This window comes from Myotis myotis, unplaced genomic scaffold (genome assembly GCF_014108235.1).
Source record: "Myotis myotis isolate mMyoMyo1 unplaced genomic scaffold, mMyoMyo1.p scaffold_m19_p_7, whole genome shotgun sequence".
Lineage (NCBI taxonomy): Eukaryota > Metazoa > Chordata > Mammalia > Chiroptera > Vespertilionidae > Myotis > Myotis myotis.
Window position 1 is genome coordinate 73,286,405 of NW_023416379.1, and position 16,849 is coordinate 73,303,253.

Below are 16,849 nucleotides of genomic sequence, written 5' to 3' on the forward strand. Positions count from 1 at the left end.
GTTTTTTTGATTAGTGTTCTCTTTTCCATGTAGTTAGTATCTGATTCAAGAAGATAAAAGGAAAGTAGCCCTCTTCACCAGGAAAAAAGGACTGAAATAGACATATTTTTACATAATCCAAGGCAAGAGGTGAGGAAAGAGTACATTTCAACCTGGGTCTCCCTTCTTAGAGCCACATCCTCTGTGTGAGCAGAGACCACAGGGAGGAAATGCATTAGTTAAGGGCCTCCCACAGGGCACTGCTCTGCATAAAGTGCAGGGCCTGCTTCCCACAGGCGTGCAGAGAGCAGGTCATGACTCTAGTACAGTGGTTCTCAACCTTCCTAATGCCGCGACCCTATAATACAGTTCTTCATGTTGTGGTGACCCCCCAACCATAAAATTATTTTCGTTGCTACTTCAAACTGTAATTTTGCTACTGTTATAAATCATAATGTAAATATCTGATATGCAGGGTGTATTTTCATTGTTACAAAATGAACATAATTACAGCATAGTGATTAATCACAAAAACAATATGTAATTATATATGTGTTTTCCGATGGTCTTAGGCCACCCCTGTGAAAGGGTCGTTCGACCCCCAAAGAGGTCGCGACCCATAGGTTGAGAACCGCTGCTCTAGTATGTCTGTGATCTAAACTCCAGTGCTGGCAGAATAGTTATTACTGAGCTTAATAAATTTACTAAACCTATTTGGCAACTCATAGCATCCACAGAAGCAATAAGGTGTAGAAGTTGGAGGGTGTGATGAAGAAACACTTCGGACTTTCCTTACAATCTCTTATTTTTGTAATTGTCTATTCTTCCTGAACCCAGCCCCAGAATGAATGGGAAATGATGGAGGATGAGGAGTTACCATCATTTTACATAACAAAACACTTCTATTTGGTAATTATATAGCTGACTACAAACTCTGGTTCTCTTAATTCCTGAAACACAATTCATTTCAGTAGAGTTTGCTGCACCCACAGGGACAAAAGTTCTCCATGCTGTGTAGAATTACCACAAATGGCCAATTCAAGAAAAACAGTTTAAAATCTTCATTGGTTATTGATCATGTTGGATATTCCAAAATACCACTTTAAGAATGAAGGCTAATCTGTTATGACATAATATGACTCTTGCAATTACACACAGACATGCTCATGTACACTTTGATATTTATTAACAAAAATCCAAAAAAGGGTTAGATCAAAACTACAATAAGGGTTAAATTAAAAGTTGTTTTTAGTTGTATTGTTTCTAAGGGACTGTAACCAGTCTAGAAAGATGTTTTATCTCCTAAAACAGGACTTATATCACACCAGTAAAGTATTAGATTTCAAGAAGAATTCTTTCTCTTCCCTGTTGTTAAAGCAAAATATGGTGGAGGTCTTTATTTTTACCTGCAAACCTGCTTGAGACATAGATGGATTGGAGTAGGGTGGGTGGAGGGAAAAGTTAAACAAAAGGTTAAAAAAAAACAAAACACGTAGGATATGAAAGCTAGTGAGGAAAAGTGTCACAGACTACCTAAGAATCAATCACTGAAGTAATCTTCCAGCCCCTCCATATCCACTTCCTGAGAGGAATTGAGAGAGGCCAGAGCAGAAGAGGCATCCTTGGTTTTCTGGACACTTGGTTTGGGCTGAGGAGTCTCTGGTTGGATGGGTTCCTTCTTCATGTCTTTTCCACCATTTAGAATCCTTTGGCTCTCGATAAAGAATTGATTAGGATGATTCAATGAAAAGCCACAATCATCTACCTGTACAGGGAAGTGAATGTATATCACATTAATACGTAGCTAAAGTATAAATAAAAGGGCTTCACACACTGTCCCAGATCTCATTCAAAATCTATTTAATACCTGAAACATGGATCCTAGCAGTTCTCATTCATAACATTCAATCTGCTACTTACATTTCATTCAGGGGCAGCTTCAACCACTATCTCCACACGAAGGACTCCTGCATTTACACTTAGAGCCAACTTGGCTCCAGCTCCCTATCTCTCAGTTCCTCATCCAACTCCTACTCAACATCTTGGGTGGCTGAAAGGCAGTTCCAAGCAAAATGCCTGGCACACTGTCGGTCAATAGATATTTGTTGTTAAAAAAGGAAGAATGGTCTTTAAACATTCCAGAATCAGAGGGAATGAGTACAGACACTGGTCCCTGACACCACTCATATTTTAGAGCTTATTTATAAGTCTGGCGTAGGTTATCCCATTTAGTATAATACAAACTCTGAAAAAGCAACCTAATTTAGTGTTATTTTCTTCATTCCAATCTTGGCCTTTCTCTGCTCTTTCTTTGTATAGAAAATCTTTTCATAATATCATTGTGGATTAATGCAAACATGACCAGGTTCATTGTTTTATGCTATTTCTTTTCTCAATTACTATTGCTCAACTTGAGATTAAATTGTGAATATCATTTCAAATTACCCATTACTCTGTGTCTACTAAAGACCTACTCAGTGAGCCTTTGAGAGGGTATCAATACTTTGTTTATTTGAAGATTCAGTAAACACTACTTTCCCTAAATTTTGATTCCAAAATTTACTAATGGTGAACAAAATATATTCCTTAATAGTAGCTAATAATTATTTAATGACTATTATGCCAGACATTGTTCTAAGTGGCATAAACACACACACACACACACACACACACACACACACACACACACAAACCCCATTAACTTCCACAGGAGCCCTCTGAAGGTAGGTTATCAATATTTTCCCAGTTTTTCAGACGAGGCATCTGTGAAAGGAAGAGATGAAGGAACTTGCCCAACAACACACACTGACAGGGCGGGAGATGGGATATCAATCAGCAGAGTCCATGCTCATAACCAGTGTGTGCAGCTGCCTTGTTCTTGTGCCGAGGTCAGTATTTTTATGTTGTATTCATTCTAAAACTTATAAACGTTTACTAACTCTTAGTGCTTGATATTGGGGAGTGCCATAAGAGCAGGATAACACTTACAATGAAGTTTCTCCTGAGTGTGAACCTCCTACATGATTTACTCTCTTCCCGTTTAGCCAGTGGATCAGACTGAGCTGAACACTTGTAACACAGCCTCATTCAAATCCCTGCCCTTCCTGCCTCTGCAGTTGGAATTGACAACAAAAAGAATACCATTTTATGTTATTCTGCTGATTTTTCTTGGTTAAGGGGTAATTTCATTTCATATTTTTATAAACAGAAATTACTATACTTCTTTTGGTCATCTATCTTACGTTTATCAACCTTTTTATGTCTCACTCTTCATACTGAAGTGATTTGTATACAGTAGATGTCTAATAAATATTTAGTAAGTTGGGCCCAGAACTAACCAGTGTATGCCAGTCATGCATTTGACATATTGATTGAAGACTTAATATGTATAAGGGCTAGTAGTAGTTTGAGCTAGTAGTAGTTTTCAGCATATAAGAATGTATCTCAGAAAAAAAAAAAATGTATTTGACTAAGACTAACTCTAAAGAAATTTCCAGCCTAGTAAGTCATATACTTAAAAACCTCTACCAAGAATGAAGTGATAGGGGTCACAGATGAAGGCCTATTATACTCCACATGAGAGAGAAATTCTGGCTGGGGAGATCAAGGAAGGCTTTGTGAAGGAAGTGGTGTATGAGTTGAGTCTGGAAAGATGGAGAAAGTAAAAAGCTGAAAATGAAGTCAAGGGCAATACAAGCAGCAGGACCACATGAGCAAGGTAAAGGGGCGACATCCCAGAAAAGGAAGTAGTTCAGGTGGCCTGGTGTGAAAGGCATATAAAAGGGAGTAATGGCAAATGAGGCTGGAAAGAGAGGCTGGGGCCAGACCTTGGAGAGCCTTGAAAACCAGGCTAAGTAGTCCAGACCTAATTCTGTAGGCAACAGGGAGTCATTTAGAATCCTTAAGAAGGGACATGATGTGATTAGAGCTATGTGAAATCTTACGGTAGATTAAAATGGATTAGCAGGGGGTTAAAGGACTTGCTGTCAGGATCCAGAATGAACCCTCTTACCAGGTAGGCCAATAAATAGAAACAAGGTCTTTTCTGGTAATACTTCAGTAACCCAGGATTCTCTGATTCTCTTTAGTCAATTGTTATACATGTTGGGCCAATAATGTTATTGTAACGTTGGTGTATAACAGATTGATAACAGATTGATACAGACTAACTTAAGAGTTATTGCCCAGATCACTAAGAACACATTTTTATCTGCTACTTTGCGGCTTAATTTCAAAATATTTCCTGATTGTTTTAGATACATCTATGGTTTTTTTATTAACAATGAAGTAATTTGTGAATAAAAAGTTTGAATTTTACAAAGTATTTCATTTTGTAAGTCTGTTGCCTAGCACATTTCAATCAGACGGTTTTATGTTTTAAATAGATTACACTAGAGGCCCGGTGCATGAGATTCATGCACTCAGGGGAGGGGTCCCTCAGCCTGGCCTGTGCCCTCTTGCAGTTGGACATCCTTAGTTCTGCCACGGAGGTGAGAGAGGCTCCCGGCACTGTGGCTGAGCTCACCAGCCATAAGCCCGGCTTCTGGCTGAGTGGCGCTCCCCCTGTGGGAGCACACTGACCACCATGGGGCAAGCTCCTGCATTGAGCGTCTGCCCCCAGTGGTCAGTGCCCATCATAGCGACCGGTCAATCGGCCATTCGGTCGATTCGCATACTAGTATTAGCCTTTTATTATATAAGATTAGACGGAAAGACCTGGGGTTCCTTTAAGTTGAACTTCTTCCATGTACAGACTAGGATCTGAGGCCTAAAGTGATTACATAGTTTATGCAAAACCACAGAACTAGTAATTGGTTTTGTTTGAATTAGAATTCAGGCCTTTAAATATATATATATAATTGATTTCAAAGAGGAAGGGAGAGGGAGAGAGATAGAAACATCAATGATGAGAGAGAATCATTGATCGGCTGCCTCTGGCATGCCCCTTAATGGGTATTGAGCCTGCAACCTGGTATGCTCTGACCAGGAATCAAACTGTGACCTCCTGGTTCATAGGTCAATGCTCAACCACTGAACTACATCGGCTGAGCTAGAATTCAGGTTTTTTCACTATATCACTCAGTGGCTCTCAAATGTGCTTTAAGAGGTTTTATGCAAGGTCAAATAAATGTACAACCTCATCATAAATATGACTTCTAAACTTGACTATAAAGATTATAAAAACGTGTTATTTCATGCAAAACGAATCTAGCACCATGTACTATAATTAGATATTGGGGATTTAGTACACTTTGCTTCCATTGTTAAAATTTTCAATACCTGTCCAGAGAAGATGACTCTCTGGATTAAACTGAATTATTAGACTTCAGTGTGGGTAAAAAGAAAAAAGGTAATCTTTATAAGCCTCAAGTTTCCTTATCAATGAAATGGAAATAATAACAATGGCTATGTCATAGAATTGCTATGTGGAGAACCCAAGAAAAATGAATGTAAAAATAAAGAGTTGTTTGTTCTATGAATTCTAATTTAAATGTTTACAAAGACTCCAGAAAGGCAAGCCACCTAATAAAAAGTTGAATTCTCAAAAGCTAGGGAAAAACATGTTACTTTATATGTATCTTTAATTTCATTTTCTGCTTTAAAGAAACCCAAACTAAAACTTGGAGAAGATGCATTTTGGGCATCATTTATGAAAAAAAAAAGAAAAAAAAGAAATTGAATTCTAATCCCAAAACTATACTCAACAAAAGCCTTCCCTTACATCAAAAGATTAGGAAGTAAATGACATTTTAATACTTTAAAATATGATGTTTAAGAAATGTACTTATTTTTTCTGAATCTCAATTTTCATTAATATCCTTATTAACCAATTAAAACAGTGCCAAGGGTCTTGAAATGAGGATCTGTACCATGTTTCTGTGTAATATTAGTTTTTCAATTTTCTCTCTTAGGTCTACAATTACCCTTTCTTAACTCATTTTGTTAATAAGTTCATTTTACTAAAGTTGCTTGATAGCAAAATGAAATTATGAAGCGTTTCCTTCTGTTTACTGCATTGTATTTTTGTCTAGGATGGGTTTTTTGTTTTTTGAGTGTTTCTTTCATTTTTATTTTTGGCTGACGTGTTCAGCAGTCCTCAAGTTATTTCATTATAACATTGATGAGATGCATAGGAACCTAACTCTTGTTTATAAGTAGACTGTGGTAAAATTGGTTGCACTTAAATTTATAGGATGTTTTGCTTAAAGTCACAGAACCTATTGACAAGATTACGTGAGGACCTATTATGTATGGTTGACATTCAATTTCCTTGCATGTTGCTCCGGAAAATAAACAGAGTTTTGGGGATGGGAGGTGAGTAGCATAAACCAAACAGAATGAAAACAGATTTTAATCTAAATCACATTAGAAAAAAGAATAAAGAAAGTTACCCCAATTTCACTTATTTCTGCTTATGAGTCAATAGAGGTTTCCTTTACTCCTCATTGAAAACAAAACAAAAATACTCTGCTTCATTCTGGATTTGGAAATAGTGACAGTTTTTGCAAGTTTGCCTGGTGTGAACCTAGTGTGTCTTTCCTTGTCTTTTTTTCTTGTTTGGTTGCTATCTGTGATGTTTTTTCTTTGTGGCTTATAATTTTTTATTATGTTTTATGCATTTTTAAGTATTGGGAAAGGAAATTTTATAATGCATTTTCATTCTGCCATATTAGCGTGGAATTCCCAAATAATTACATAGGATCTGAAACAAGAGCAGTATAATTGAAGTCTAGAAGAAGGGGGTGAGGTGGAGGACTCTATAGCAGTGATGGCGAACCTTTTGAGCTCGGCATGTCAGCATTTTGAAAAACCCTAACTTAACTCTGGTGCCGTGTCACATATAGAAATTTTTTGATATTTGCAACCATAGTAAAACAAAGACATATTTTTGATATTTATTTTATATCTTTAAATGCCATTTAACAAAGAAAAATCAACCAAAAAAATGAGTTCGCGTGTCACCTCTGACACGCGTGTCATAGGTTCACCATCACTGCTCTATAGGCTACATTATAAAGTTTGGATTTTATCTTAAAGGCCATTAGGAAGCCTCTTAAGATTTTTAAAAAGCAGGTTACAGAGATGATCAGATTCCTCTATTTAAAGATCACTCTTGCAGCTGTGTGGAAGAGAAAGAACTGGAATGATGCATGTGTGCTAGATGCTGGGAAATGAGTTAGGAAGCTACTGCAGTGGTCCAAGTGAGAGATGATGGTGGCTTCTAGCCCAGGATTCTAATTGATATTCATAACAATGACCCTGAGTTATTATTAAAAAGCTTAATTGTATTTGGTATATCTTGTTTAAAATTATAGGAAAATATGTGATAGATTTTAACAAGCTATCTGTAGAGATTTATATGGCTGGGAAAACATTATACTTAGCTGTTTGGAAAATAAGTACCCAAAAAGACTCCAGCGCCTAAAGAGGTCTATTTCTAAAGACATTGTTTCCTATTAAAAGTCAGATTAATCTACACAAGGCTTAATGTTGTCATTTACGCATGGAGTATTCTGAAAGGAAAAAAAAAAGTGCACTACAGCATAAAATACTGCTCCCTAAAAACACTGAGGAGAACAGTTCTCAAACAGGCCAGCTACTGACACCTACGAAGCGATCTCCCTCAAACATTTGCTTGGAATCAACACGTTTTGCACACAGTGACCTTCACACAAACATGGTCTTGTGTTTCTGCCACAGAAGATGTACATTTCGAAGGCATGGGAGCAATACTGTTTTACCTATGGGATGTTTGGGTTTTAATCAAGAGTTTCTGCAATGACAGCTTATAATGAGGCAGCTGGATCACCAGAAAAGCCATATGGAACGATCACAGTGCTGCTGTAAACGGTATCAATTAACTGGTTTATTTTCAGAACTTTTATTAAAGTGAGTTTGATTATAGAAGCCTCAGGAAAATAAACAGAGGGCGTTTTTTTGGAGGATGGGGAAGGGGCAGGCAGAATGGCAGAAACCTAACAATAAAAATTCTGTTTTTAAATTAAATTAGAAAAAAGGAAAGTGAAGATATTCACAACTAGAAATCTATACTGAGACATCCAGTGAACACAAATAGCCTTTTTATTTCATTGACTTATATGTGGTTTAAGTTAGACTATTTCTATATGTGGAGGATTTAGACATGTCTTTTCAATGTCTTTATTAATCTAAGGCAGGTTTTAAAAATTGACAATAGCAATAATATTCTTGTAGGAATAATCAATAGGAGAGATACTACAAAAGCAATTGAGAACTAAAAAAAAATTTTAGTGAATGTCACAAAGTCAATGTTTAAATTTAACTTTCATCTTATTAAAAAGGAAAGAGGTTGAATAATAGAACTTAATTTGTGAAGGTTCCGAGGCCTCTTAATCAAAAGAGTCAACAAATAATGAAAAACAAACACAAAATTAAAATTCTCAATCTGAGCAAGCAAATTCAGGAATCCGGTCTTCAAGGGTAAGTAAGAGTCATGTAACACTGGTGCTGAAAATATCAAACATATATATGTGGCTTGTCTGGTGAAATTCCTATTCTGATAAAACCAATGAGATCCTGTTGTTTACATTTTCTTGATATTCAGTCCTTAAAATTTTGTAAAAATTTTTTAATTTTAATAATTTTCAATTACAGTTGACATTCAATATTACTAGCTTATGAAGTAATCCCGGTACATACATAGTTATTACAATATTATTGTATTCCCTACATTGTATTTTAAATTCTGTGGCTATTTTGTAACTCCCAATTTATACTACTTAATCCCTTCACTTTTTTCACTCACCTTCTCAACTCCCCTCCCATCTGGTAACCATAAATTTGTTCTCTGTATCCAAGTTTGTTCCTATTTTGTTTGTTAATTTGTCTTTTAGATTCCACATATAAATGAAATCATATGGTATTTGTCTTTCACTGACCTATTTCACTTAGCATGATACTTGCTCAGTCCATCCATATTGTTGCGAAGGGCAATATTCTTTGTTGGGCTGAGTAATATTCCATGGTAGATATATATCACCTCTTCTTTATCCATTCATCTACCAATGAACACAAGTTGCTTCCAAATATTATAAATAACTAGAGGCCCAGTGCACAAATTTGTGCACAGGTGGGGTCCCTCGGCCTGGCTGGCGATCGGGGCCATGGGGGAGAGGGGCCGCGGGAGATTGGCTGTGGGAGTGCACTGACAACAAGGGGGCAGCTCCTGCATTGAGCATCTTCCCCCTGGTGGTCAGTGCATGTCATAGCGACTGGTTGACCTGTCCTGGTTGTTCGGTCATAATGGTCGCTTAGGCTTTTATATATATAGATGCTGATATCTTTTCAAACTGGTGTTTTGTTTTTTTCAGATATTCTGAAGTGGAATTGCTGAGTCACATGGTAGTTCTATTTTTAATTTTTTAAGATCTTCCATATTGATTTCCAATTTACAATCCCACCAACAGTGCATAAGGGTTCTCTTTTCTCCACATCCTGGCCAACACTTCTTTGTAGATTTACTGAAAGTCATTTTGGCATGTGTAAGGTGATATATAATTGTGGTTTTAACTTGCATTTTTTTTATGATTAGTGATATTGAGCATCTTTTCATATGTCTATTGGCCATCAGGTCCTCTGTCCATTGTTTTGTGAGTTTTAGTTTGTTTGTTTGTGCTTAGTTGAATGAGTTCCTTATATATTTTTGTATATTAATCCTTTACCACATGTATCATTGGCGAATATCTCCTCACATTCAGTAGGATGTCTTTTTGTTTTGTTGGTAGTTTCCTTTGCTGTGTACAATTCTTTCTCATTTGTCTATTTTTTCTTTTGTTTCTCTTGCCCAAGGAGACATATAAAAAAAAAAATCGCTAAAAACAATGTTAAAAAGTTTACTGCCCATATTTTCTTCTAAGAATTTTATGGTTTCAGGTCTTACATTTAAGTCTTTATTCCATTTTTAATTTATACTTGTATATATTCCTAACACCATTTATTGAAGAGACTGTCTTTACCCTATTGTATATTCTTGTTGTTGTCACAGAGTAATTGACCATATATGTGTGGATTTATTTTTGGGCTCTCTATTCTGTTCCACTGATCTATGTGTTTTTATGCCAGTACCATGCCATTTTGATTACTATCGCTTTGTACTATAGTTTGATATCAGGTATCGTGATACCTCCAACTTTGTTGTTCTTTCTCAAGATTGTTGTGGCTATTTGGGGTCTTTTATGGTTCAACATAAATTTTAGGGTTATTTGTTCTAGTTTTATGAAAATGCCATTGGTATTTTGATAGAAATTGCATTGTATAGGTTGCTTTCCATAGTATAGACATTTCAATAACATTAATTCTTCATATTCATTAATTCAATATATTCTTCCATTTATTTGCATCTTATTCAATTTCTTCCTTAAATGTCTTAGAGTTTTCTGGGTACAGGGCTTTCATCTCCTTGGTTAAATTTATTCCTAGGTATTTTATTCTTTTTTGATACAGCTGTAAATGGAATTTTATTAATGTCTGATAGTTCATTATTGGTATATTAAAATGTAACCGGTATCTGAATATTAATTTTATATTCTGCTACTTTACTGGATTCATTTATTAGTCTAGTAGTTTTATTTGTGGAATCTTTACGCTTTTCTATGTATAGTATGTCATCTGCAAATAATAACTACTTTCTTTCCAATTTGGATGCCTTTTATTTCTTCTTCTTATCTGATTTCTATGGTCAGGATTTCCAATACTATGCTGAAATAAAAGTGATGAAAGTGGACATCCTCATCTTATTCCTGATCTTAAAGAAAAGATGTTCAGCTTTTCCCTGGTATGATGTTAGCTGTGGGTTTGTCATATATGGCCTTTATTGTGTTAAGATATGTTCCTTCTACACATACTTTGTTGAGAGTTTTTATCACAAATAGGTGGAGGATTCTGTCAAATGCCTTTTCTGCATCTATTGATATTTGATTTTTATCCTTTATTTTGTTTATGTGTTATGCCACATTAATTGATTTGCAAATATTGAACCAACCTTCCATCCCAGAAATAAATCTCACTTGATCATGGTATAGGGTCTTTTTAATGTATTGCTGAATTTGGTTTGCTAATATTTCATTGAGAATTTTGCTTCTATGTTCATCAGTGATATTGATCTATAACTTACTTTTTTGGTAGTGTCTTATTCTCTAGTTTTGTTATCATGGTACTGCTGAACTCATAAAATCAGTTTGGGAGCCTTCCTTCATATTTAATTTTTTTGAATACTTTGAGAAGGATAGGTATTAATTATAATTTGAATGTTTGGTAAGTTCACCTCTGAAGCCATCAGGTCCAGGACTTTGGTTTGTTGGGAGTTTTTGTTGTTATTTACTGATAAATTTCCTTACTAGTTATCAGTCTTTTCAGATTTTTCTGTTTCTTCCGGATTCAATCTTGAAAGATACGTTTCTAGGAATTTATCCATTTCTTCCAGATTGTCCAATTTGGTGGCATATATTTCATAGTATTTTCTTATGATTTTTTTGGTATTGGTTGTCATTTGTTTCATGTCCGATTTTATTATTTGTGCAGTCTCTTTTTTATTTGACAAATATTGCTAGAGATTTATCAGTTTTATCTTTGCATAGAACCAGCTCTTGGTTTCATTGATCTTTCCTATTTTTTAAGACTCTATTTCATTCTGATGTTTATTATTTTTCTTCCTTCTACTTACTTTGGGCTATGTTTGTTCTTGTTCTAGTTCATTTAGGTGTAAGGATAGATTGAGATTGTTCTTGTTACATGATGGCAAACCTGTAGTGCTATAGATTTCCATCTGAGAACTGCTTTGGCTGTCAGTGTGTCTTCACTTTCATTTATCTCAAGGTAACTTTTGATTTCTTCCTTAATCTCATTAGCCAGTATATTGTCTGCTGCCATGCTACTTAGCCTCCGAGTGTTTGTGTGTTTTTCAGTTTTCTTGATATTGATTTCTAGTTTCAAACCATTGTGATTGAGCAGCTGCTTGATATGGTTTCAATCTTCTTAAATTTATTGAGCATTGCTTATGACTTAACATGTGGTCTATCCTGAAAAATGTTCCCCTTGCACTTGAAAAAAAATGTATATACTGCTGCCTTTTGGGTGAAATGTTGTAGGAATATCAATTAAGTCCATCTGCTCTAATGTGTTACTTAAGGCCACGGGTCCCTTGTTGATTTTCTGTCTGGATGATCTATCCATTGATGCCAATGGGGTGTTAAATTCCCCTACCCTGACGGTATGTATTACTGCCATTCTCTCAGTTTATGTCCGTCAATATTTGCTTTATATATTAGGACTCCTACCTTGGGAGCTAAAATGTTTACAAGGGTTATGTCCTGTTGTTGGATTGATCTTTATCATTATGAAATGCCCTTCTTAATCTCTTGTTACAGCCTTTATTTTAAAGTCTATTTTGTCTGATATAAGTATAGCTACCTCAGATTTATTCTCATTTCCATTTGCATGAAATATCTTTTTCCATCCTTTTACTTTCAGTCTGTATGTGTCTTTTGATTTGAAGTGGGTCTACGGTAAGCAGCATATGTTTAGCTCTTGTTTTTTTTTATCCACTATGTCTTCTGATTGGAGCATTTAGTCCATTTACATTTAAAGTAATTATTGACAGATATGTAGTTATTGCCATTTTATTAATTGCTTTCTCATTGTTTTGTAATTCTCAATTCATTTCTAATTCTGTTACTCTCTTGTAGGTCAATGACTTTCTATAGTGTTATATTTGAATTCCTTTCTCTCTATTTCTTATATACCTCTTATAGATTTATATACCTCTTATAGATTTTTGGTTTGTGGTTACCATACATCAAACTATGTTTATAGCAATCTATTTTAAGTAGATGGTTGCTTAAGTATGAACACATTCTAAACTCACAATTTTTTATTCAGTCCCTCCACCTTTATGTATGTGTCTATGTGTATCCCTTAATTTATTGTTGTAATTACACATGTAATTACACATGGTCTTCCTACTTTGGCCTTTTCAGTGAGGATTTTTTCTTTATATTTTTTAAATCTTTTTTTCTTAAAGAAGTCCTTTTAATATTAGTATTTATAACACTGGCTTAGTCCTGATGCAATCCTTTACCTTTTTCTTATCTGCAAAACTCTTATCTCTCCTTTAATTAGAAATGATACCCTTTGGCTCAGTGGATAGAGCATCGGCCTGTAGACTCAAGGGTCCCAGGTTCGATTCCGGTCAAGGGCATGTACCTTGGTTGCGGGCACATCCCCAGTGGGGAGTGTGCAGGAGGCAGCTGATTGATGTTTCTCTCTCATGGATGTTTCTAACTATACCTCTCCCTTCCTCTCTGTAAAAAATCAATAAAATATATTTAAAAAAAAAAAAAAAAGAAATGATAGCCTTGCTGGGTAGTACATTGTTGGTGATAGTTCTAACTTTCATCACTTTGAATATTTCATGCCATTTCCTCTAGCCTGCAAAGTTTTTGCTGAGAAATCAGCTGACGGTATTATGGGAAGCACCCTTGTACATAGCTAAATGCTTTTGTCTTGCTATTTTATGGTTCTGTCTTTAACCTTTGGCATTTTAATTATGCTGAGTCTTGGTGTGGGCCTCTTTGGTTTTGTCTTATTTGGGACTCTGTGTTTTGTGAACGTGTATGTTTATTTCCTTTACCAGGTTAAGGAAGTTTCTGCTCATTATTTCTTCAAACAGGTCTTCAATTTCTTGTTCTCTTTTTTTCTGGTACACCTCTGATGTGAATGTTGATGTGTTCTACCAGATACTGTAGAACAGCACAGTCCTGGTTAGGCTCATAAGCTCTAGATGAGTTACTCAATAGCCTATTTCATATCCAAGTTCCTTCCCTGATAAGCACTATAATTGTATACAGGTTGTTCAGCTTTTCTAAGCTCTATTCATAAAAGGGGATAAAATAGTACTTAAATGTGGATCAAAATAGCTAATGTGTCCAAAGTACTGTGGGCTATGCCTGGCATGCATAAGAGTTTTATAGATGTTGGCTGATGTCAATATTGTTATTTTCATCATCATTAGTAATACTATAGGATACATTTTCCTATAAAATATTTTATAAAAAAATTCTGCAGTTATATAACCACAATGAAAAAATTTCATGAAAACTAAATTTAAAAAAATATTGTAAAATTTAGCATAGTAGCTAATGATGAATTCAATAAATATATCTTTTGGAAAGGGTTATGGATCCCTTTGTATCCTAAACATCACCGACTCCCAAAAATGCTCGATGTACTCACAGAAGCAATGTTTCTAAAGATGCATTGATCTCCAAGTCCATTCTTGGATGTCTGTGCTAGGTTAGGAGGCCATGGCCAGGATCAGTATTTGCAAACGGAGTATCAGTGGGCTGAATGTGACCTCAGATGTGCAGTTGACCTACATAGGGTCTTAAAACCTGTCAATGTGAATGCCGCTAAGGGTATGAATCTTTAGTATACCACAGATCCTCTCTGGTATTAATCTCAGGAAGCTTCACTTGTTTTTTTTTTAATACCTCAGAGTTTGCAACCTTTGTTCTATACCTTTCAGAACGTACTATAGCAGGCCTTTCTTGTACTAAAGAGGCTGGCATTGAGAGAAACCAAACACATTTCCCTGACTCCTTGAAGTTAAGGGTCCACCATGTAACCTAGGGTCTTCATGCAGATAAACACAAGACTTGGGTAGTAGCTTAAACATGAGGTGGCAGCAAGTAAAAGGATCACATTTTCTGCAGAGAAGATGGTCAAAGACTTAGGTTCCTCAGGGCAGCTGTGGCCAAAAGTTCTAGATCTACTCCAGAGGTTGGCTGAGGCCTGTGTGTGAAATCTTGCCAGCTGTTTTTGTAAAGAAAGTTCTTCTGGAACACAGCCATGGCTGTTCATTTACATACTGTCTATGGCTGTACTACACAGCAGAGCAAGGACAGAGACCATATGGACTGTAAAGCCTAAAATTCTTACAATCTGGCACTTTACAAAAGTTTCCCAACTCTTGATCTCATCTCTGGATGTGGAGTGGTGGGTGACAGCTGTAGTACAGTAAGGTTTTCTCATGATGTAGCTCCTCCTAGTAACAACATTCTTGGTTATGGAGCATCTAAGCTTACTTCTCTGGCCCTTCTATAAATTTCATAAGCCGCCACCCAGTACTGTTTGATAAATTCCTTTCTGCTAAAAATGGCTGGAGTGGTTTCTATTGCTGCAACTAAAACCCGTAAATGAAGCAAAGAGTAACAAAAGGCAAAGAATTAGGCTATAAAGTTTAAAAATATACTTACATTATGTGTTATCTCAAAGTACTTCTGACAGGCTACCTGGTAATGTGTCCCTTTTACTAAATCCAAAATCTGAAATGAATGGAAAGGAGAGAGAAAAGAATTAGAAATTCAGTTTCTTCTAAATCACAGTAGCTCATGGTTGTTGGCCATCTTCATTCCAGACAGAAAACACATTAAATCATGCAACGTGTTATACTTCTGCAGCCTAGACACGGTGATAACGTTGACATTACACAGTACTGTTTAGGTCAGCATTAAACCACAGACAACAAGAGATAGTAAGTAATCTTTCTGACCTACTAACTGTGAATCTCAGTAACTTGACCTTGACAACAGATGAAAATAGATTCTAGTATTATGACTTTGACAGTTATTGTCAGATCATCATTTTGCAACATCTCTTCTAAAATTGTAGATAAAAATATGGTAATCTAAATGGTTGCAGCATGAACAATCAAGTATAGTATTTAGCTTTTTATTTTTCACATTACCAGTCTATACAGATACAGCATAAACTACAGCTGTGTGCCCATCAAGACAATTTAATGAAAACCCTTTGGATGAGTATCTGTGGAGAGGGAATGCTTTTACCTTCAATCAGATTTGTCCTTTTTTGAAATGAAGTTATTTCTAGTAAAGCTCAGCAGAATATGAGAGTGAATGGTCTATTCTGAACACCTATTAGGAACATCATCCTATCTTTTGTAAATACAATTTGATTTCCAATTCTACTTCATGTAATCTCCTCAGAATGGTGCAAACTCCCATTCTTATCAGTAGAGTGCAATGCCAGTTGAAATTAGTAAAGTTTCACCACTTCCCCCACCAAATATACATATTTTTTTATTTGGCCAGTTTATCAAACACCATGAAATACTGGAATTAAGAAACAGCTTCAAATGAAGGGAAATATCATTCTGGAGAAATGTGAATTTCTATCCCTTTTCAAAAGGCTGACTTTCCTATGACAAAAAGACATGCACATCAAGTCTCAAATTCCTGCTGTCATCATTATTGAATATAGCTTACATCTTTTGACAAATTACAGTTGCAGAATGGCCATCATACGACACCGACAAGAGTGTGCTTAAAAAATTGTTTTTCTCTGAGTGTCTTATAGATTACATTTCTGAATTTCAGGTCATCTTGTAATTAAATCCCATATGAAATGCCAACCAATCACAGCACCCAGGATCCTGCAAGTCTGCCTAGCTGACCTATCCACTTTTTGTGAATTATTAGAGCAAAATGAAAAATAAATCAAAATGAATGACTATGAATTTTCAAAAGTGAAAAAAGTCACAGTTTTCCAAGTAATTCTAACATTCTGAGCTCACCTTAGCCAGTGTTTTTACACATAGATAATTCAAATTGAACTTGTAATTGGTTGTTGGCAAACATCAATGATACTAATACATATCTGAATTTCTGTGAATTAAAATTTTGGAGAAGCAAAGACATAGCATAAGTTAAGTTGAAATGATAGCATAAATTACCTGAAAAGGAAAGGACTTCACAGAAATAAGCAAATAGCTCTGTGGTATATGTTACTTTTATATAAAAACAAAACAATGACTCCA

At 35.6% G+C, this 16,849-nt stretch overlaps 1 protein-coding gene across 2 annotated transcripts in view; it reads right to left on the bottom strand.

Annotated features, from left to right (window-relative positions):
• Window positions 1–1,128: 1,128 nt before the first annotated feature.
• The window catches only part of PRIM2 (DNA primase subunit 2), a 286,500-nt gene continuing 270,779 nt past the window's right edge, over window positions 1,129–16,849 (bottom strand). Inside the window, exons 14-15 of one of the 2 annotated variants that reach the window (XM_036317486.1) lie at window positions 15,270–15,338; window positions 1,129–1,744 (exon numbers count right to left, since the gene is read on the bottom strand). In XM_036317486.1, coding sequence (XP_036173379.1) covers window positions 1,520–1,744; window positions 15,270–15,338 — 294 coding nt within the window. In that variant the 3' untranslated portion in view covers window positions 1,129–1,519. The remainder of the gene's footprint in view (window positions 1,745–15,269; window positions 15,339–16,849) is intronic. The other variant, XM_036317488.1, reaches the window with a different exon arrangement.